Source organism: Muntiacus reevesi, chromosome 2 (genome assembly GCF_963930625.1).
Source record: "Muntiacus reevesi chromosome 2, mMunRee1.1, whole genome shotgun sequence".
Taxonomy (NCBI): domain Eukaryota; kingdom Metazoa; phylum Chordata; class Mammalia; order Artiodactyla; family Cervidae; genus Muntiacus; species Muntiacus reevesi.
The window spans coordinates 231,315,474-231,337,769 of NC_089250.1; the positions used below are offsets into that span (position 1 = coordinate 231,315,474).

Sequence of the window (22,296 nt, forward strand, 5' to 3'; positions counted from 1 at the left end):
ATGTGTATCAAGAATAGATAAATGGTGACGTCTTCACACAACGGAATAGCATCCACTAGTGAGGAGATGCGATCCCAGTCAACAATATGAACAAGTAAAAGTCAACAGACACCAATGAGCAGGGACTGTGTGATCTCATTTATATAAAATGCAAAACCACCCCAAGCAACCTCTGCTGTTAGACAGTAGGATGGTGACGCCCTTTTGTTGGGGGAAGGACCTGGAGAGGGTCGCGAGGGGGGCTTTCTGAGACTGAGGAGTGGTCTGTGTCTTCACCTGGGTGTTGGTTACCCAGGTGTGCTCAGTTTGTGAGGACCCACTGAGCTGGACATTTAAATGGACATTTTTTTTTTTAAACACCAAAAACATTTCTGTATTGGGGTAGAGCAGATTAACAATGTTTTGATAGTTATAGGTGAACAGCGCGAAAGGGACGTTTTTTTAACTCTGGGATCAAGGGTTTTGGAAAAAAGTACTCGGTTGGCATGGCTGTTGTTAAAACTTTAATGAAAAGATGTCAGAGAAAAAAATGGAGAGGAAGTAAGGGTCAGGATGCTCAACCCAGGACAGACCTCTCACCACTCAGACTGTGGAGGTCTTGGAGAAGGTGATCACACTTCTACCAAAGACCCAGAGTACCAAAACTCCAGGAGCTCCCGAGGCCCTTACTGCCAAATCTACGCCCTAGGCTGGCCCTGTGCCACCAGAAATCGCTGTGCCCTCTTAGAGCTGTGCCCTCCTAGCTGCTAGTGAGATCACACCCACCCAGAGACAAGGAAGACCTCAAAGCTTCCTTCCATCCTTTGGGCCAAGAGGGAACATGATGGGACCTTGGATGCTTCCTTTTAAAAAAGGCTGTATTTTCCGAAGTCCAAGACTGCTTGAAGAGGAATAGAAAAAGTAGCGAAATAACTTTGTAAGCATTCTGCTTTGACAATGTGCCTGAGGAACTGCCCACGTTTGGTAGGGAAATGTGAGCAGTTAAATCTATTTGATGTCATGACATACAAAATTGAAGCATAATTGCCCCTGAGTGCCTGACAACTGGAAAGCACTTTGGTTCAAAATGGAGGGAAATTTGTGCTGAGAAATGGGAGAGATTGTCAAAAGTTTGACTCTAATGTGAACAGAGCCGCGAAAAGAGGGTCCGGATGGAGAAAGTGCTCCAGCTCTGACATTTTTAGTCTCATTTGAAATGTCTCAGCAGCAGCAGCAGTGACTCCATCCTTTGAGCTAAAAGCCAGCAAAATGATGACCAAACCCACACATTTCAGCCCCAAGGAGTGGCTGCAGCCCAGGTGGGAGGAAACGCGCTCTTACCAATCATGTGGTTGGCAACGTGGATTTGGATCTCTCTCTCATTCTCGAAGGTCATCTGGCACTTGATGCACTGGTATGTCTTTTTCTGCATGGAAACCAAAAGGAAAGAAGTTAGACAGTCAGGATGTAGAACAGAGCAGAAAGCAAAAGTTCCTGGAGGTCATGGCTCCAGACTTCCTAGAATGGCTCTGACCTGCTCCCAGGTCTCTCCAGGCCATTCTCCTGGAGTCAGCCTCACAGAGGGAACGGGGTGACAAGCCCCATTTGAAGGAAGCTGCTTCTCTGCTGACCCTAGGGAAACTGAACCATCCCAAAGTGAGGGCACATAGGAAGAACCATGGAAAGGAAGCTGAGGCAGACTGATCTGCCTGAAGCATGATCAGATTCACCTAGCCATCTTCCACTCACCTATGCTTGCTGCATCCACTCAACAGATCCACAGATCTGTTCACCTGTCTACCCATCACCTGTCCATTGACTTACCCTCAGTCTACCCATCGATCCATCTACACACTAGCTGTCCATCTACCCATCCGTCCATCTACCTAACCTGCCTACCCATTCATCCGTTTAAACACACATACATATATCCATACACCCCTTCATTTATCTATCCATCCATCCATCCATCTATCGATCAATCTACCCATTCATTCACCTACCTATCCAGTTTACCCATCTATCCATCTACACACACATTCACACACACACACACACACACACACACACACACACACACACACACACACACACACACATCCATCCATCTATGCATCCATCTCTCTTTGCATCTAACTATGTACCTGCCCTAAGAACCAAGTTGACAAGCAGGAGAGACTGCTCCCATCTGTTCTGACACTCAAGAGTGACTGAAGAACTCCTCACCTGCCCTAGACACATAAGGCCCCACGTCATCCTAGAGCTGGCTTCCACACACGGGGAGCTATGACCAAGTACTTTTGTGGGGAGGGGACAGAAAAATGGAGAACATAAAAAGTTTCAAAGCTTCTTGAAGACTGGTTCCAAAAAGTGGAGCTCTGCAGTGTGAAACCAGCCCACTGTGGACACAGGTAGTGTTGTTCCTAAGTGGGGGGAAGGGCTGTGACTGTGGGTTTCTATAAAGGGAGAGGAATTCACAGTATCCAAGTTTTCTGATGACCACTTTGTGTCCTGGAGTAATTGGGCCTCCCTTGACCTCTGAAAAAGAAGGCAAGACTGGCTTTTTCAGCTGAGCACTGAGGCCCATCCCTGGACGATACGGCCAGGATGAACCACCAGGGGGCTCAGTTGTCTCAGCCCCACCTGAACTTGCCTGGTCCCACCTCTGGGAATTCTGGGATGCTATTTCCACCATCAGAATACCCTCTCCATCCTCAAGGCCTCTGTTCAAATGTCACTTCTTCTGAGAAGCCCTCTCTTCCCAACCCAGAGTGAGTTTAGGGTCTGCCCAGGCCCCTGAGTTTGTGCTGAAACCACCTACTTGGGCCCCAAAGAGTTTGTCATGGCCAATTGATTTGTCTGCTTCCCACTGCACCATGAGAACCCAAGGGCCAGAATATGTTCTGTCCACCTGTGAGGTCCCAGCAAGACCAAGTGCTTTGGAAGAATTTTTGAGCAGATGGGCAGAGTTGCAAAATAATATGTGCCAAGCCCTCTATTAGGGCAGAAGGGATAAAGAGAGGCCATCCCTCAGTAACTAGAGATCCTGGACCCCCACCACCCTGCACAGGGCCTGCCCGGAATGCTCACTTAATAAGCACTGAACTTTCATCATGACTCTCAACTGCTAAGAGGCTGTTGAACAGATGAATGGACAACCAACTGGAAGAGCTGGTGCTAGGAGCTTCAGGCTCTGGGCAGGGTCCTGCTCAGGCTCCAGGAGCCCCGCTGATGAGACCAGAGGGCCTTGCCCTAGGTGTTTCCAAAGAACTAGGCATTCAGCATGTCCTTGGAGCAGCCATAGTGCTGGTTCTGGAAGCAGGCATTCATCATAGACACACCCCGGGAAGAATGGGTGAGTCTGGGGGTGGGGGGAACGGAACTTTGGAGTCAGTCACATAATGGGCAGAGGAGATTTCAAGCTAGAAGAGACAGCAGGGACTGAGGGCTTCTGAGGGGCACATCCCACCCTGGCTCAACTCCTGGTCTGTGCTCATGGAAAAGAAGGACCCTGAGTTTCTCCATCATCAGAATCATTCATTCCCTCACACGTGTGTCCGCCACCACTCTGCCCTGCCCATGTAATGAATGACTGAATTAATGAATTACTGAATTAATGAATGAGTGAATGAACAAGTAAATGCAAGAATGAAGCACAGCCCAGGAAGCTCCACGCCAAAGAAGCCCAGAGGAGACTGCTGGACGAGGAACGTAGTGCCCCTACCTCCTGGCTAGAAGTTTCCGGAGGCCACAGCCATGGCTGGTCCAAAAGTACTGTTCCTCCTCAAGGAAGGTGAGTGAAGTGGGCTCGCTGGGCTTGAAAGACAAGTCACCAGGAGTCTGGGCAGGACAATAGGGTACCCCCCAAATGTCCCCCAACCATATGGCCACCCCTCGGTGTCAGGAAAAGGAATGGACCCTGCCTTGTGGGAAAGCAGGCTCCAGGAAGTGTTCAACGGAGAGGTCACAGGAACTGCTGACCAAAGGGCCTGGGCATTCACACATACATGCACAGATACACACACACACACACACACACACACACACACACACACACACATGACCTGTATCCACAGGCATAGACACGCATGTGAGGACATACACACATACTTGCAAGCATCCTATGCACCTCATTCCAACTCACCAACACACAAGACCTTCATGGATACATTCATGGGGTACACCACACCACCACACATACCAACTCACTCCCTGTAACACGGACACGTGAGTGCACCACCTTCAGAGAACTGGAAACATCCTCATGGACCCCAAGTTCACGCAGCATCCCCAATAACACATGGGCTTTCAGCTCTCTCCCTGGACCCTGACAGCCACACCCACCACTCCCTAATGCACCCACAGATTCACAAGCAGCTCATGGCACAAGAGTGTGTACCAGCCCTCATAGACACACATGTAGACACATACATATACACACTCACACTCGTAGGCATACACACACCTGTACACAAAAGGGTTCACCAGCACCAACACTCAGTGAGGCTTGCTGCACACTCAGCTGTCCCCACCGATGGCCCTTCCAGCCAAGCACGTGAGGCCAGGGATGCCCAGGGTCCAGAACATCAGGCAGCCAGTGGGGTTGTGCAGTCCTCTGGGCTGGAGAGAATGGATCAGGACTCTCCCTCCTGCTGCAACCCTGGCTGGCCCTCTGTCCTCACCTCAACACCTTCTCTTGGCCTGTCTCCCTTTCTCTATCCCTCAAAGACCCCATCTTCCTCTGGAGCCTCAACTCCCACCAGGAGACGTAACCACAGAAAGGTAGAACTTGGCATTCAAAGCACCTCCTCTGACATAAGCCCATTCTGCAAGGCACAGCCCAGGAGAACTGGAGCTGAGCCCTGGGACCTTGGCCAGGGCTGCCTCCCCTAGCGTGGCCCTGAGCAACCTCAGAGGGGCCCAGGGCAGAAAGAGAACACACCTGGGGATGTGGAGACAGGAGAGGAGAAGGAAGGAGAGGGGAGAGACAGCCACTGCTACTGAATCCCCTGATCACGACTGCAGCCGACATTTACTGAGCACCTACTATGTGCAGGCACTGTTTGTTCTGAATACTCACAATAACTCTGCAAACTCCCCTGCAGGGATGGAGAAAAGCAGAGTTTTGAGTGCTGATAACCAGCGGCACGGGGATTCGACCCCGTGCAGGCACCCTCCGGAGCCACTGTCTGAGCTGCCTTCTTGACTCCATGCCCCAGGCCACCCCAGACAGTCTTGATCGGGGTGACAGAAAGCTGTCACCTGGACAAGCCCCTGAACCCGGCCATCTGTTGGCCCTGAAGTAAGGTGTAGCAAGTGAGCACCCAGTCTAGCCCCCCACCCTGAGCAGCATGAGGCACTGTGGCGATCTGCTGAGTCGATGAGGGCCGGGGTCTGCCCACAAGGGGCTGGAGCTGGGGCGATGTTGTTATTACCCATAAATAGAGGGGGAGGCGGAAACCTCAGTGCTTCACGCTCCAGCCGACAGCAGCCTCGGCCCCACGGGAACCCAGTCCTCAGAGAGCCGGTTGCTATGGATACACTCCCAAGGGTCCCAGCCTGCCAGCCCCCAAGCCCCCGTGCAGCCCCCAGAGTCTGCTCTCACATGCGTGAGTCCTGGGGGAGAGAGGGGTGGGCGAGCAGACAGCTGGGCCCCTGCCCCCAGGCGTGCCCAGGCAGGGGGCAAGGCCCCAGAGGCTGTGCCTCTGCTGGGGAGGTGCCCGGGCTTTGTCTAGCTCCTTCTGCAAATGGCCCATCTGCCCAGGCCTCTGGACGTGAACGTCAGCTCCCTCCTCTCTCACAAGGTAGGGACAGGGGCAGGAAGCCTGGCCAGGCTCCCTGTAAACAAGCCCCCTCGGGTTTGAACCCTGCACTGCTCCCACAGCCGCTCACCCCTGAGTGTGTGGCTCCACCTTTCCAAGCCTGGGTCCCCTCTCTGCCAAAGCAAAGGTCACAGCAAAGGTCCAGGGTGTTGCCAGGAAAGCAATTTATATTGAGTGGATGCTCACACAGTAGGGTGAGCTAGATACCGGCCATAGAGCAGAGACTGGGAAGGAGGGGGCTTCCGCAGCCAGAGGCTTTGGGGGCGCTAGCGGCAGCCCCATGACCAGCAGAGCGTGAGAGAGCACCTGGGAGCAGGACAGGCAGGCGCCCGGCCCTGCCACACTGTCCCGCCATCCGTGCCCCAGGCTGACCACCCCGAACCCCAGCCCTGCGACCAGGATGGGCTCCAGAGGTGCTGGCTGGAGGGCTGGTCAAGAGTTCAGGCTGGGATGCCACACTCTCCCCGGGATCAACCCCCATCTCTGCCTCTTGAAACCAAGGGGCTCACAGCAAACTACCTAATGGCTCCTTGCCTCCTTTTCCTCATCTGGAGAGTGTTACAAGGAATAAATAGATAGAAAGTGCCTGGCACATCCTTATTCCTCAATCAGTGTGCGCTGTGATTATAAACGAGAAAATGATAAGTGATGGTTACTACATGCCCAGCACGTCTTGACTCATTTAATCCCGGGACAAAACACGGAGGTCAGCACAGGAAACGGTCCCAGTATTTGACACTGAGGAGGAACAGGCACCGGCCAGCCAGAGCAGATGCTGGTTAAGAAACAGAACGGCCCCCAGGTCCCTCCCAGGTGATGCTAGCTTTGGAGACAGACACCATTGAGACTACTATTACTACTACTACTGTACCCTCTGGCTTTACCCAGGGGGCGCTAGTGGTAAAGAACTCTTCTGCCAATGCCGGAGACATAAGAGAACCGGGTTTGATCGCTGGGTCGGGAAGATTCCCTGGGGGAGGGTATGGCAACCCACTCCAGTATTCTTGCCTGGAGAATTCCACAGACAGAGGAGCCTGGTGGGTTACGGTCCATAGGATCGCAAACAGTCGTACACGACGGAGGTAACTTAGCATGCACTGGCTTACAGGTGAAGACAGAGGCCCAGAGAGGTCAAATCACAGCTGGGTAGGCAGGCCCTCTGCCTTCAGGGCCCAAACTCTCCCCAGTCCACCCACACTGGCCAGCCAGCAAGCTGAGGCTGGGAGGGCAGAGCTGGGCAGCGGTGAGTGCACTGCACTCAGGACCCCTGAACGGTGACCCAGTGGATCCTTACCTAGAGGCCTCACTCAGTCAAAAGACCTTGAGAAAGTGATCCATCTCTGACTCTCCTTGGTTGCCAGGCACCCCAGAAATAATGGGTGCTGAGGACAAATTCAATCAATCAATCAACTCTGAAAGGAGCTCTCTGCTCCAGGCAGGCATCTGAGAGGCCTCAGGCCCCAGGTGAAAGCACGGCTCTGTTCTCATTCAGACGCTTTTCTCTGTAGCTGGGTGACCTTGGTCAGGCCGTGCAGCTCGCTGGGCAGGAAAGCTGGGCAAGAGACCCTTTAAGGGCCCTACAGCGGATTCTCCCTTCAGCCTCTCCAGCCCTCCCTTCTCTCTCACTCTCTCTCCACTACCCCCACCCCCGGCAAAATCCCAGAGTCCCAGGCCCCCGTCTGATCCCGCAGTGAACACCTTCACAAACATCCCTGTCTTCCAGGGGCACCCGTGGCGGGTGGCCCTTTCCCAAAGCCTGCCTCCCTGCCAGTGGCACCGGCAGTGGCCCTCGAGGGACAGATGCCCCCGAGATCGGCTTGGCACCTCCTCGGTCTGGAAACAGATAACACAGACTTGATGGGAGTCCCCGGGCCTGCTCTGACACCAGGGGCCACACAGTCCCCCGCAGGTGTCCCTCTGGTAGCTCAGACTTCCCCTGCCTCGCTGAAACCCACTGGTTATAGGCATGTGGCTCCCCTGGGTCTAGCAGCCCCAGTGCAGGGTCTGTTTCTGGCTCTGCTTGGCTGCCAGACATTCCCAAAATAAAAGGTGCTCAGGACAAATGTGATCGATCAATCAGGAACTGGAAACATTCCGAGGGCTTCCATGTACCAGCTCTAATGATAGTGTTGATGATAATAGTACCAGTTGATGATTACTAGCTAGCATGACGGGGCCCTAACTGACAAGTCCCAAGTCCTTTATGTATATGTTACCTTTACAAATTGTCAAAGGATTCCTAAATCTAAAGCCCAAAGAACAGAGTGACTTGCCCAAGAAGACCCAGTAAGTCCACCCCCTGATCAATGACCGAGATGACCTGACCTCTAACACTGACAGAGCACTCACTGTGTCAACCCTTCACCTACACTATGCCACAGGTCCCTCACAACAATTCTATGACGTCGTGACAATTATTATTCCCATTTTACAGATGAGCACTTGGCAAATGAGACCCAGGGTGATACATGCCACGTCCCGCTGGAAGGGAGATGGCATGCACGGGGATTTGAACTCGGAATCTACTGCGATCATCAGATGTGAGGAGGGCCCTGCTTCTCCAGTCAGCGACTAGAAGGGAAACGCAGAGCCTGGCAAGCGGCCTCTTGTGCGCATGCATGGAGCTCCAGGGAGCGGGGATGGGCCGCGGGCCGGCTGTACTTACCCGGGGCACTGGCGACGTCTGGGCGCCTTTCCGGGGCCCACTGGTCTCCGGGGTGAGGTCACGGTGGTCCACCTGCATGTGGCTCTCCAGGTCCTCCGCGCTCTCAAACTTGACGCTGCACTCGGGGCAGCGGAGGCCGGCGCAGGGCCGGTCGGCAGGCTCGGGCGGGGCCAGGCCGCCCACCTGTCCGTTGGAGCTGCGGGCCATGCAGCCGGCGCAGAGGCCGTAGGGGAGCCCGTTGACGTCGAGCTTCACCAGGTCCTGCTTGCTGCGGAACTCTTTGAGGCACAGGGCACACTTGTAGAGCTTCTGCAGCCCCTGGCCGTTGGGGGAGGACGCGGCCGAGCTGCCCGCCAGCTTCTGCATGTGGAAGGTGCCGTGGATCTTGAGCTCGAGCGTGGAGGTGACCGTCTGCATGCAGACCACGCAGCGGAAGCCCGTGAGAGAGTTGCGCAGGTCGGGGTGCATCTGGCAGTGCTCGATGAACTCCTCCTCGCTCTGCAGGGGCATCTTGCAGATGCGGCAGGTGCCGGTGTCCAGGCTCTTGCTGTGGGTCACCTTGTGCTCAGTGAGCGTCAGCAGCGAGGGGAAACGCTCGCCGCAGATGGGGCACATGTAGTGCTTGGCGGGGCCCCGGTGGGTCTGCAGGTGCTCCCGGAGCCCGTTCTCCGAGAAGAAAGTCCGCGAGCACACGTTGCACTTGTGGCTGCCCTTGATGAACTCGGCCTTCTTCCGCGAGCCGTCGTCCTCACCCGGCCGGATGTTGTGGTCCCGCAGCCGGTGGTTTTGCAGTAGCACCTCCATGGTGTAGGCCGCCCCGCAGATGTCGCAGCCGTACATGGGCTCCGACGCGTCCACGTCGTCCTCGCTCGCCTCGTGGCTGTTGGGCGCCTCCGGGTTCTTCAGCAGCACGCCCGGCAGGTCTGCCGGCTCGGCCTTCTTGGCCGCGGCCGGTGGCACCCCGTTGGCCGTGCCATTCTCCGCCGCCGCATCGAACACGCAGTGCTTCTCCCGCAGGTGCTTCTCCAGCAGGATGATGGCGTGGAAGGCCTTGCTGCAGAACTTGCAGTTGTACTTCTTGCTGTGCGTGGTGATGTGGCACTGCAGCTCCACCTCGGTGCTGAAGGTCTCCCCGCAGAAGATGCACTTGTGGGCCCTGGCCGGGTTGCCCAGGTGGCTGTGCTTGACGTGCACCTGCAGGTCGGCCTCCTTGCGGAAGTCCCAGTTGCAGGCCGTGCAGCGGAACATCTTCTTCTCGTTGCTGTGCTTCACCGCCAGATGCACCTGGATGGACACCTTGGAGTCGAAGACCTCCTGACACAGGGTGCAGTGATAGAGCACGAAGGTGTGCATGTCCAGCAGGTGCTTCTGCAGGTCGTCCACCGAGGAGAACTGCTTGTCGCAGCTCTCGCACACGTAGTGGGTGGACGTGGTCATGTAGTGCACGGTCAGGTGCTGCAGCAGGGACTCCTGCGAGTCGAAGTCCTCCTTGCACTGGGGGCACGCCTGCTTCCGCAGCAGCAGCTCCAGGTGCAGCTTCAGGTGGGTCTGGAAGCTCTCGAAGTTGGAGAACTTGAGGTCGCACTGGTTGCACGGGTACTCGCCGTTGGAGATGGAGTTGGCGCTCGCCGAGAGCCGCTGCCGCTTCGGGGAAGACACCTCGACGTCCGACGAGACCGGGCTTTGCTCCGCCTTGGACTTCTTACTGTGGGCCAGCGGGATGTTCTTGTGGTTCTCTTTGATGTGCTTGGTGAGCTTCAGGATGGAGCCGAAGATGGGCGAGTTGGTGCAGTAGGGGCAGGAGTAGACCTCCATGAAGGACTGAGTGGGCTGCACGACCGGGGACTCCAGCTTGGCGCTGCCCACGCTGCAGTGGGCCTGCTGGATGTGCTCCGTGAGGGAGGACTCGGTCAGGAAGCCCATAGAGCACTGGTTGCAAAAGAAGGCATTGTTGCCGTCGGGAGGGTTGGCGTTGGGGCCGCAGTGGGAGACCCGGATGTGCTCCTGCAGGCTGTTGATGTCGGCGAACATCTCAGGGCAGTAGTTGCAGTGGAAGGCAGAGATGCTGCCGAACTGCATCACGGGGTACGCGTGGTTCTTGTGCAGCTTGCGGACATGCTCGTTGAGGTTGTAGAGGGTAGGCATGGAGTCCAGGCAGATCTGACACGTGTGGCTCTGCTGCGGCTTATCCGCGTGGATGGTCTTCAGGTGGATCTCCAGCACGGCCAGGCTGTTGAAGTCCCGCTTGGAGCAGTAGGGGCAGCTGTAGACCACCTTGGACCAGCCCTGCCCATCATCCCGCATCTTCTTCTGGCCCCGCAGCGGCTTCAAGGTGGAGTCCGGGGTGGAGCCTCGCTCCACGGAGGCGCTGGAGTCCGGCGTGGCGCTGCTCATAGAGGCCACGCTGCCCAGCACAGGGTCGGGGCTGACGCTGTGGTTGCTGGAATCGGGCTGCCGGTGGCTGTCCAGGTGGCAGTAGACGCCCTCCACGGAGGAGAACTGCTCGGGGCACATGGGGCACTTGTGTTTCTGGTTGGCGTGGGCTTGGTGGATGTGGGCGAGCAGCGTGTTCTCGTCGACGAAGACCTCGGGGCAGTGGATGCACTGCAGGTCGGCCTTCTCGGAGAGCTGCGGGTGGCGGGTGAGCACGTGCTTCTCCAGCTCCTCCGTCTGGCTGAAGGTGTCCTCGCAGTAGTCACACATGAAGTCGTCCTTCTTAGCCTCCTTCTCCGACTTGGCCAGGTGCTCCTTGTTCTTCTTGTGGGCCTGCATGTGGCTCTGCAGCGAGCTGGTGGAGGAGAAGCCGCGCTTGCAGACGGTGCACTTGAAGGGCTTGCTGGAGCTGTGGGTCTTCAGGTGGATCTTGAGGTGGTCGCTGCGGGAGAAGGCCGCCTCGCACTCGTGACAGTGGTACTTCTTGTCACCCGTGTGCAGCTTGATGTGCCGGTCACGGCTCCTCTTGTGCTTGAAGAGGCGGCTGCAGTAGGTACACTTGAAAGGCAGCTTGTCGCTGTGGATCTGCTCGTGCCTCTTCAAGTAGCTCAGGCGGATGAAGGACTTGTCGCAGAACTGGCAAGGGTACGGCAGGCCCGTGCCCCCTTCCTCCTCACCCAGGCCCAGGTCACACCCATCTCCTATCATCTGCGTGGGTGACGCAACATCCTTGCTGGAGGGAGACGAGGCCACCCAGGAGAGTTGTGGGTCGTCGTCACCATCTGCAGGGGGGGGGTGGGGAGGCAGAAAGGAGATTAGAGGCAATTCCCAGGGCCGCGAGAAACAAGGACGGAGCCAGCTTTTCGACAGCTCGCGGGCTGAGGCTGTGCAGCTGGCCAACTGCTACGGGGGAGTGGGAGGAAGGAGTCCAGGGGAGCCGGAAGCGTGTGGACATGCAGGCCTTCCAATCTGCTGAGGGGGTGGCAGAGGGGCGGCAGAATTCGGAGGGGAGGTGCCTTTCCCCTCGGCAACACCTGCCTGGGTCTTGCTGGATGTGGTACCCACCCCCCAACAGGAGCTGAGGTCTCAGCCACTTCCCTGATCGGGGGGGCGGGTGGGGGGCAGGGTGGGGGACTAGGAAAAAAGTCACCAGACATGACCTCACAGACCATCAGGCCAAAAGGAAGTAAATCCCATCACCTAATCAAGACATGGGACTTAACTCCCCACTATAGCCTGTAGCCTGGGTGGGAAATCCCACTGGGTGCAATGGGCGTGGGCAAAACTTAACAAGAAAGTAAAATGCATTTTTAATGAATTAAACCATGCTACATTCCATGGGGAAGGGGGACTGATAAAGTTGGGACTGCTGCTTCAGGTGCACATGGATATAAGAGGCGGAAGGACCTCAGGCCCAAGGGAACAAGCAGGAGTAGGGGACTTGGGAAGGAGCCGAGGGGCTCCCAGCTCAAACCATCCCAAGGGTGGTGGTCTTCTTTGTCCCCCTCCACCCCTGCATTTTCCCCATGTCCACTCAGAACCCCGGGAGATGGCCCGAAGGAGCAGTGATCAGAGGTAGGGCCAGGACCCAGATGGCCTCAGAGCTCAGCGCCTCATGGGCCCTTAAATCCACTCTGGTGGGGGTGGGGGTGGGACTTTGCACAAACAACCGGCGTGGCCCACCCTCCCCAGGGACAGGGGCCAACCCCCCCCAAGGCCCCCCACCCCCTGCCTTGGCCGGCCAGGCCAGCCTCAGAGGAAAACTAAACCAACTTGGGGTTGGCCGTTTCTGGACACTGGACCCAGCAACTTAAACCAGTGAAGTTTCCTGAGACACGGCAGGGGTTGAACCAAAGCAGCCCGAGCAGGGAGTGAGTTCCGTGGCTCAGGTTTCGTGTTGGGTGGATTTAAGACTTAATAATGAATGAAAGGGACCGCAGGCTGTTAGGGACAGGAAAGAGACAAACGAAAGCTCAGATTCGGCTGCACTGACCTTGCTCTTCTAACCCCGAGGAAATAGACCACTGTCCCGCCTCTCCGGCCCCCAGCCAGCCTGGTTCGGTCTTCAGAAAAGCCCTCACAGATGTAACCCAGAAATTCTTGGCTAGAGGCTGCCCAGATCTTCTAGAAGGGAAAGGCAGGGGACCTCACTCCCAGGCTGGGCAAGCACCACTCACACGCCTGCACACATAAACACACTCATGCACACATACAACTCATATAGCACGCCTGCAACTCACATGTGAACTCCAACACACTAACACACACTCACAGTCATACACACCATCACAAACACACAATCACATGGTCACGTACTCTCTCATACGCACACACCTCCATTCCTACATTATCACATCCACGTACACACACAGGCTTGAACATAGACACACACTCACCTGCAGACACAAGCACACACACCATCATGGAGGTGCATGGCTCAGACCAGGGGCCCTGCACACCCAGACTCTCACAACTGCCAATCCCAAGGCTTGAAAAGACAACAAGGCCTGCTGGAGGGTCTTATAGGGCCCCTCAGAGCTGGCTCTGAGCCTGCTTCTAGGTCCCACCCCCACCCTGGTGCCCCCACCCCAGGCCCTTGGCCCTGACCCCGTGAAGATGTGCCTGACCCCAGCTGGCACGGCTGGCGGAGCTCTGCTTAGAAGGATGCTGCCCTCCAGAGTCCCAATCTCTCTGCAGTCTCCCTGCCCCCAAAGCCCAGTCACCCAGCCCAGCATGGGGTGCCTCCCAGAGTGAGGGCATCCGCTGGAGGTGCCCCAGCCCCCGCCTGGTAATTCCTGGCTCTTGCCAGCTGGCTCCTCGGGGTACAGACAAAGGGACCCAAGGGAGGACATGGCTGGAGCTGAGGCAGCTGGGGGGACCCGCTCACCCCCGCCCCTGGCCAGGCTCCACTGATTTTTTATTATTTTGATGTCTCAGATGCCATGGAGCCTTTCCGATGTGTAGCACTAAGGGCTGTCTCCAGCACAGAGGAGGTGGGGACCAGGGCCCCTCCCACTGGACAGACGAGGAAACTGAGGCACAGCCATGTGAGGCCCCCCCAGGGGAGAACAGCGCCAGGCCTGCCCACTGTCAGGCCCCTTGACACAGGCCAATCGTGCAAGACACCTGCATAGGTGAGACGGAGAGAGGGGGCCCCATGACAAGCTCCCAAGCAGTCACGGTCTGACTCTTCTTTGAGCCCCGACAGGGCCACCGGGATGGCCCACTGCCTGCATTGTGGGGAGCGGCCCCTGAGGCCCAGGAGCTGTCAAAGCTGGCTGACAAGTGGAGGATCCGGGCTCAAAAGCCAGCCGGTTCATGGGTGCAAGGAAGACACCTGACCCGAAAGACCAAGCTTGCACACGTCTTTGATTCACTGTGTCCAAGGATGACAGCAGACACCTGCACTTGAACCCTGCTCCTGCGTTCACGGGTCACCCCACGAGCACACCCCTAAACCCTAAGTCAGCTCACACATCTGAAACAGAGCTGCGCTGTGAGGGGTGGATGAGAAAATTTAATGTGAAGAAGCACTCATTCCATTCACATGAACTGTCCAGACCAGGCCCATCTGTAGAGACAGAAAGCAGATTAGTGATTGCCTGAGGCCAGAGGAGGGAGCAGGGACGGACTGCAAATGGGTAAGAGGCGTCCTTCAGAGATCATGGCAATGCCTGCGAGCTGGACTGCAGTGAGGGCTGCATAGCTCTGTGAATTTACTAAACATCACTGAACTGCTCACTTAAAACAAGGGAGTGTTAGGGTATGCAAATTATACTTCAATAAAGCTGATAAACAAAAGCGCTATTTGGCCAATAATCATAATTAGCACTAATGAGTACCACTAGTGCTAATAAAATTAGCAGCTACGTTTAGTGAGCATGTCCCGAGTGCCAGCACTGAGCTAAGTGCTTCTATTACCGCAATTAATACTCTCCTTTCATCCTCCCATCGGTAACATCCCATTTTTGAGATGAGGAGGCTGAGACTCAGAGAGGTGAGTAACTTGCCTTCAGTCACACAGCCGGAGGCCCCAGCAGTGTGTGGCCAGGATCTCGGGGTCTACTCTCCCCTGCACCCCCTCACCCACCCAGTCTTTGAAAACGAGGGTCAACCTGCCCCAGCACCACAGCCCCCTGAGGTTCATCACAGAGCTGCCTGGCTGGCTTTATTTTTCTGTAAACAAGTCTCAAAACTACAGCAAAGCACATTATTTTGGGAGCAACAAACTGAGCAACTGCTGAGATTATAATCATCTGAATTGAAATAAGGCTCCTTAAACTGAAAAGGCCCAATCAGGGGAAATGGGCATGTTGACAAATAAAAGACCCAACTCAGATTGCCCTGTTCAAAGCCTTTTACTCTCACATTTAACCTTGGCTGCTGCCATCCGTCCCATCCCTCCAGATGCATTTTGTGTGAGGGGCACTTAGCTTACTGTTCTAGGAGCAGGCTGGAGAGAGGACCAGGGCCAGCACACTCAGGATGGATGCGCAGGGGAGGGGTCAGCAGAAGGGGGGTCCTTACAGCAGCCACGCTCCCTGCGTGCTGTTAGTCATCACACAAATGAAACCAGTGCAGCACATGCCCTTGGGCAGACTGCAGAAGCGGAAGGGGGGCAGAAACAGGGTGAAGGCAATCCCGAGACCCCCTTCAACTTGAACGTTTCAGAACTCAGGGAGAAGGCAGATTCAAGGAAAGACCAGCTGTCCCAGCCACCTTTTCATTCCCAAGTAAATGCTTTGATAAATTCTACTAGGTGCCAGACGTCCTTTTAACTCATTCAGTCCTCTCAATAGCCCAATGAGATAGGCACTACTCTTATTATTTCCCTGCTCATGTGAGAAAACTGAAGCACAGAGAGGCTGAGTAACTTACCTAAAGCCACACAGCTTGCAGGCAGGAGAGCCAGGATTCAAACCTAGTTAGTTGGTTCTGAGGCAGTGCTTTCGCCCACCAGGCTGTGTGTGTGTGTGCTCAGTCACTCAGTTGTGTCCGACTCTTTGATCCACCATGCTACTCTGCTTCTATCTTTTGGGAGAGGGTATGGTCACAGCAGAAGATCAAGAGGGAAACCCAGTGACTAATATCAGATCCTCGGCTTCCCCTTTTCACCTAGAGTAAGTACAGCTAAAGAAACAGAACAAAATGAGTATAAAAATCACTTTCAAAAAGGAAATTGCAGTCATTTAAAAATGACTAATCCTCAAAAAGGGCTGATAGGAAATGGGTTATGTGGGTCTTCTGCTGTCGGCTGCAGGAAGAGAACAAAAATAAGCATGAAAGTGGGGAGAAACTTCGATAAAATCTCAATTAGGTAGTAAAAGAACATTAACTGGGCTTCAGGATATATCAGCGGAAGAGAGAGTCAGGTGACCCCAAGCTCATGTGGCCACACTGGGTCAATTCTGCGGGCTGAGTCTGCAGCCTTGACAGCACAGCCTCAGACGCACCTTGACCGGGTGGAGTCAAGTGGCCGCCACCCAGGATGGCTGGGACCCTCAGCTCCATGCTCCTCCTGGCACAGAGAATCAAGGTTGGAGCTGCAGAGGAAGTCCAAGATGCCAGGGGGAGAGTAGCCAGCCCATGAGAGCTTGCAGAAAGGGCCCTTCCTGCAGCGAGGGGCACAGGCTAGGGATGTGGGGGGAGACATCCATCACTGAAGCTCTGCACGAGGAATAGATGGCTCTGAAAGGAACACTGGGGGGGTTGCTGCCGTGGGCGGGAAGGTGGAAACAGCTGATGCCCAGGCAGCTTCCAGGTTTCTAGGACATTCCTGGAATGGGCAGGTCCATTCAGGTGAATAAAAATGACCGCCAGGCTCCAGAGCGGACAAAAGCTGAGCGGCCCCGGCAGTGAAGTTTCCACCAGGTCCACCAGTACCTCCAGCATGGGGGACTGTGCTGGGGGCTGAGGGCCCTGGATGCCGCCCCGCGGAGAGTCCAGGCTGCACATAGCAGGTGGATCGGCGCCTGTGGGAGACGCACTGGGGCAGAGGAGAGAACGCTGGACATAGAGTCCAGCGAGAGACCTGGGACAAGATTGCCTGCCCTTCTCCTTACTTCTTACCAGGTGGCAAAGCTGGCCACCCATCCCTGAACACTCCTTGACTCAATTACATGCACACACATAGAATCAACATCAGCGCAAGGGGGAGGGGAGGCAAGAGGAAGTGAATGGGTCATCGCTCATCTTATCCACAGATGGGGAAACAGAGGCCACAAGGCAGGAGCAGACAGAGCCAGGACTAAACTCACAAAAACCACTGTAGTCACTGTTCATGGAACATTTTGTATAAACCAGATCCTCTGCCAACATTTTCTCATTTGGTTTTGACAACATCACTTTGAGACAGGAGCTATTATTACATCTCCTTCTTTATAACTTGCAAACTGAGGCTCCAGGAAGGAAAGAAACTTTCTGAGCACACGGAGTTAGCAAGTAGCAAATGGACCACTACCCCCACCCCAAAGCCACTCACTGACTATTAGACTACACTGCCTCTCCAGGCCCAGTTCAGAGCCCGCCCCACTGCAGAAGCTGCTCGGTGCCAAGCATTGTAACTCAAGGAGAGCCACGAAGAGGTCCCACGCTTTACAAGCTCACCTGCCACAAAGATGTGTCCCAAAGCAGGCAAAGTCAGTAGTGGATCACCAGAAACTGGCTCTGATGCCAAGCACCAATGAATGCGGCTGCCTTCATTTTTAAAAAGATTTATTTGGCTGAGTCAGGTCTTCGTTGCAGCATGTGGGATCTTTAGTTGCATTATGTTGGATTTAGTTCCCTCACCAGGGGTACAACCTGGGCCCCCAGCATTGGGAGCATGGAGTCTTAGCCACTGGACCACCTGAAGTGGTGCCTGTAGCCACTGAAAGTCCCTGTAGCTGGCCTCTTGCCTCAGTTGATGGCAGATACAGCAGGATGCTTAAACAGCCTGGGCAAAACCCCATCTGGGAGATTGTAGTAGGCAGAATAATGCTGCCCCCTTCCCACAAAATGTTGATGTCCTAATCCCCAGAAACTATGAATATGTTACATTATCTGTCAAAGGTGAATTAAGGTTGTAGGTAGAATTAAGATGGCTAATTAGGCGACCTTCAGATAAAGAGATTATGCTGAATTATCTGGGAGGGCCCAATGTAATGACAAGGGTCCTTAATGCAGAAGAGGAAGGCAAAAGAGGAGGTCAGAGTGATACAACTGTTGGCTTTGAAGATGGAAGGGGGCCACAAGCCAAGGAATGCGGGCAGCCTCTAAAAATGGAAAAAGCATGAAAACAGATTCTCTCCAGAGCCTTCAGAAAGGAACACAGCCTTGCAATTTTAGCCCAGTGAGATCCATGCCAGACTTCTGACCTACAGAATTGTAAGATAATAATCTGTTCCTGTTTTAAGCCACTAAGTCCATATTAATTTGCTACAGCAACAATAGGAAATGAAAACAGATATTGGTACCAGGAGCAGGGGGATGCTATTACAAATACCAAAGAAGTGTGCAAGTGGCTTTGGAATTGGGCAGTGGGCAGCAACTAGAATTTTCAGGAGTGTGATAGAAAAATGCCTATATTACCTTTAAAAGATTATTCATAGAAATATAGATATTAATGACTCAGAGAAGACTCAGAAGGAAGTAAGGAGTACATTTGAGAAAACCTAAGTCACCATAAAAATGCATAAATATCATGAACAGACTGACAAGAGAAACATGAGCATAAAAGGGATTGATGGTGAGGGTTTAGAAGATGAGGAACTTGATATTGGAAACTGGAAGAAAGGGATCCTTGTTATATAGTGGCAGGAAGTTTAATGGAACCATGCCCCCCACTTATGTGGAAAGCAGGACTTGTAATGGGTGAAAAATGGATATTTGGCTGAGAAGATTTCCAAACAACTTATCGAAGGTATGGCCGGTTTCTTCTTGCTGCTTATAGTAGAAAGGAAAGAGAGGGACTGAGAGGAGACTGGTAAGCAAAGAGGAACAAGGAACTGATGATTTAGAAGTTCTCAGCTTAACCAGATTGCAAAAGACATCATAATTAAGAGATTCACTATCAGCAAAGCACGCTCTAGAGAAAAAACCGAGAGCGTGACTATACAGCTTGCTTGTATCTCAGAAAAAGCAAAAGGTTGGAGCACTCAGTCACACAAAAGGCTCTTTGAAGAGATTAAGAATGTGATTCACCAGAGAGCATCTAGGAAATTTGAGGGCATTGCCCTGGAACCATCACAGCAGAAGCCAAAAGTGGAGATGGGATTATCTAGGGGTGGGGAAATCTACATAAGGACCTCTTATCCAATGGAATTGATTCCCCATGACATACACAGGAGACCACCAGGTTTCCTGAAAAGTTTACACCAGCAGAAACACTGCCAGCCTGAACCAAAAAGGAGATGAAAGAAGTCTATGGAACCCCCAAATTCTACAGGCAGGAAATAGGCAGTCAATTACTTGGCTGCAAATATGTGCTACTTTTCATTAAAGAAAAAAAAAAGATAATGTAGAAGGCAAAGCCAGAGTGTAGAACTTTGAGCCTAGAGGGTGAGGCCATGAGCCCAGGGTGGAACCATGAGCATAGTGGATGAGATCACTACTAAACTAGGTTCAGATTCTGGCACTAAATAACCATAGGCAAGTACATCCCCTCTTTGTGCTTTCCTTTTCCCAACACCTGAGAGAATGAACCAGACGAATTGGTCTTCTAAGAGCCTTTGTAGCTCTAAGGGTCTGTGATCAACTAGTGATGGCTTCCCTGGGTACAGCAATGAGGACTGGCGGATAGTAGGTATCCTAGCTCTCTGCTGGCTATCTCCGTCTTTCCCTCTGCATGTATTTGTTGAGCCTGCTCTATGTGTCTGGACCTCTAAGGGTTTACAGAAGGTTCCTAGCATTCTTAGGTTTCTCTGCTCTTGACTGCCCAGCCTCTCTGTCAATTAGTTACTATCTCAAGTTTCAACTCTCACCCAATGCTTTGCTACTTTGAAGCACTTTGAAAGGGGAAAAAAAAAAATCTTTCATGAAAGCAGTCAGTCTTGCATCTAGGTATTTGATTTTCCTAAAGGGACATCTGAAGGTGTGGTGTAAAGGATGGAGGCCCAACCCCTTAGAAATCAGGAGTCCACCCTGGGAAGAAGAGGGATGAGGCAGCTGGAGGGTCTCTGCTCAGAGGTAGGTCAAGGAGCCCCATGGAGGTTACCAGGAACTGACATGGCTCCAACTGAAATCGTGAATTAGAATTATGCTTTTAATAAAAAATAACAGCAACTCAGAGTCACCCTTCTCTGCTCGAGGGAGCGCAGAGTGCCTTTGTGGATACGATCTCATCATCCCCAGTGAGGCCACAGACAGGGAAATTGGGGATCATTCTTTCAGTATGGATATAAAAACTAAGCAGGTGGGGTAGAAGGGTGGTGGTTTCAGGGGTCAACAGACAGCACCGGGGTGGAGGCTGGGATGCAGAAGTCAGCAACCCCAAACTGAGGAGAACCAAGGCATTCTTGCCCTTAAGTGCTGCTTCCCCAGCTGGCCCTAGTGGGTGAAGGGTCAGGTCCTATTCTCTGACCTGCCTCTAAGGGACATTTGGCACACAGCCTTGAAAGCCTACAGACTGCCCGAGAGACTGAAAGCCATGGTTCTGCATGCCCTTTTTCTAGCTGTCTCTGGGAGCTGCTGAAACGCCACCTGACAACAAACAACTGCCATCCAGGCCCTTAATAAATCTTCTGGGGAGTCAAAACCATCAGTGTTATTTTCAAGAGACTCAGTCAATATCAGGGACACACCAGCCATTGGGAGACAGCAGAGCCATGGTTTGAGAGTTCAGGCTCACTTAGACTGAATTGCCACTCATTAGCTGTGTGACCACAGACAAATCACTGCACCTTTCCGAGCCCCTATTTCTTTATCCCTAGGATGGAGACAATAATACTGTCTAACCTGGGACTTCCCTGGTGTTGCAGCAGCTAAGACTCCACATCCCCAATGCAGGGGGCCCAGGTTCCGTTCCTGCTCAGAGAACTAAATCCCATATGCAGCAACTAAGAGTTTGAATGTTGCAACTGAAGCTCCCACAACTATGAGATTCCACCTGCAGCAACTAAGACTGAAGACCGTGTGTGCCATAGCTAAGACCCAGCACAGCCAAATAAAAATACATACGTAATTTTAAAAAAAAACAATTTACCTTATTTTTTTTAAGTGTCTACCTTAAAAAAATGTGCATATGCTGCTAAGTATTCAATAAATGTTGGCTACAGGACAAGAAGATTACCAGTGTGACTTTTACTACTTTCAATAACTAAATCCCATCAACTGTCTGGTATTTAAAATTTTACACAGCATTTTCACATCGGTTATCCCTCTGACACTAGAGCAGCTTTTCATGGTTGAGGTGGTTATTTCCATATTACAAGTAAGCAGGGTGCCACCCTCCCAGGTACGCTGGAGGGAACCCAGCTTCCCACCCAGCCTGTATCCCTCTTTCACCAAGTATCTGCGTTTACACTGTAAATTGCGTGGTTAACGCCAAGGATGAGAAAATAGAACAGAGAGATTAGATCACATCCCGATGTCACAGAGCAGATGGTAAATGAAAAAGCTAGGACTGGACTCTCAGTCAGTTGGACTGAGAGGAATGATCACCTGAGCAGCGGGGCAGAGACCACCATGGCTGTCCTCCTGCCAGACAGTCTGGGGACCACCGGGTCATCAGTTATTATGTAAAAATGCCAACAGCTAGAAATCAAGAACTCGAGTGTTTTAAAGCACGTCTGTGTTTTCTAAAAGGAGGAGGCAAAGACCTGTATCTGGTGCATCCATGACGGATCAGCAATGTGGCTCCCACTTAGAACCAGATGTGCTTCCTCTGCTGTCTGTCCAGACCCACGGGGCTCTCTTCCCCATCTCAAGGCGTCCCGGCCCTGAAGGCACCTGTGTTTGTCTGGTGGCTGAGTCTAGCAGCTGGACTTCAGAGCCTCAGATTCCCAGCCCCATCAAGTTACTAAATCTCCCCAGTTTCACAGAAGAAACCAGCCTGTTTTCTCATCTGTAAAATGGGAATAATAACAGTCCCAATTATAGAGTTACTATGCAGATGAAATAAGTTAACATTTGTAACACATTATATAAAAGAAGGGCTTCCCAGGTGGCGCTAGTGGTAAAGAAACTGTCTGCCAATACAGGAGATAATAAGAGATGGAGGTTCCATCCCTGGGTCAGGAAGATCCCCTGGAGGAGGGCATGGGAACCCACTCCAGTTTTCTTGCCTGGAGAATCCCATGGAGAGAGCAGCCTGGCAGGCTACAATCCATAAGGTCGCAAAGAGGTGGACACGACTGAAGCAACTTAGCACGTATGCATGCACCCATATATGAGAAATGTTCTATAAAATAAAAATAGTCA

General features: G+C 53.2%; 1 protein-coding gene across 4 annotated transcripts in view; it reads right to left on the minus strand.

The window, feature by feature from the left end:
• Positions 1-22,296, minus strand: part of ZNF423 (zinc finger protein 423) — a 343,906-nt gene that overhangs the window by 135,940 nt on the left and 185,670 nt on the right. For 3 of the 4 annotated variants that reach the window (XM_065925285.1, XM_065925284.1, XM_065925287.1), the window contains 2 exons: positions 8,467-11,681; positions 1,321-1,405 (listed from right to left, as the gene is read on the minus strand). In XM_065925285.1, coding sequence (XP_065781357.1) covers positions 1,321-1,405; positions 8,467-11,681 — 3,300 coding nt within the window. Of the gene's footprint in view, positions 1-1,320; positions 1,406-8,466; positions 11,682-12,892; positions 12,942-22,296 lie in introns of those variants that run through there. The other variant, XM_065925286.1, reaches the window with a different exon arrangement.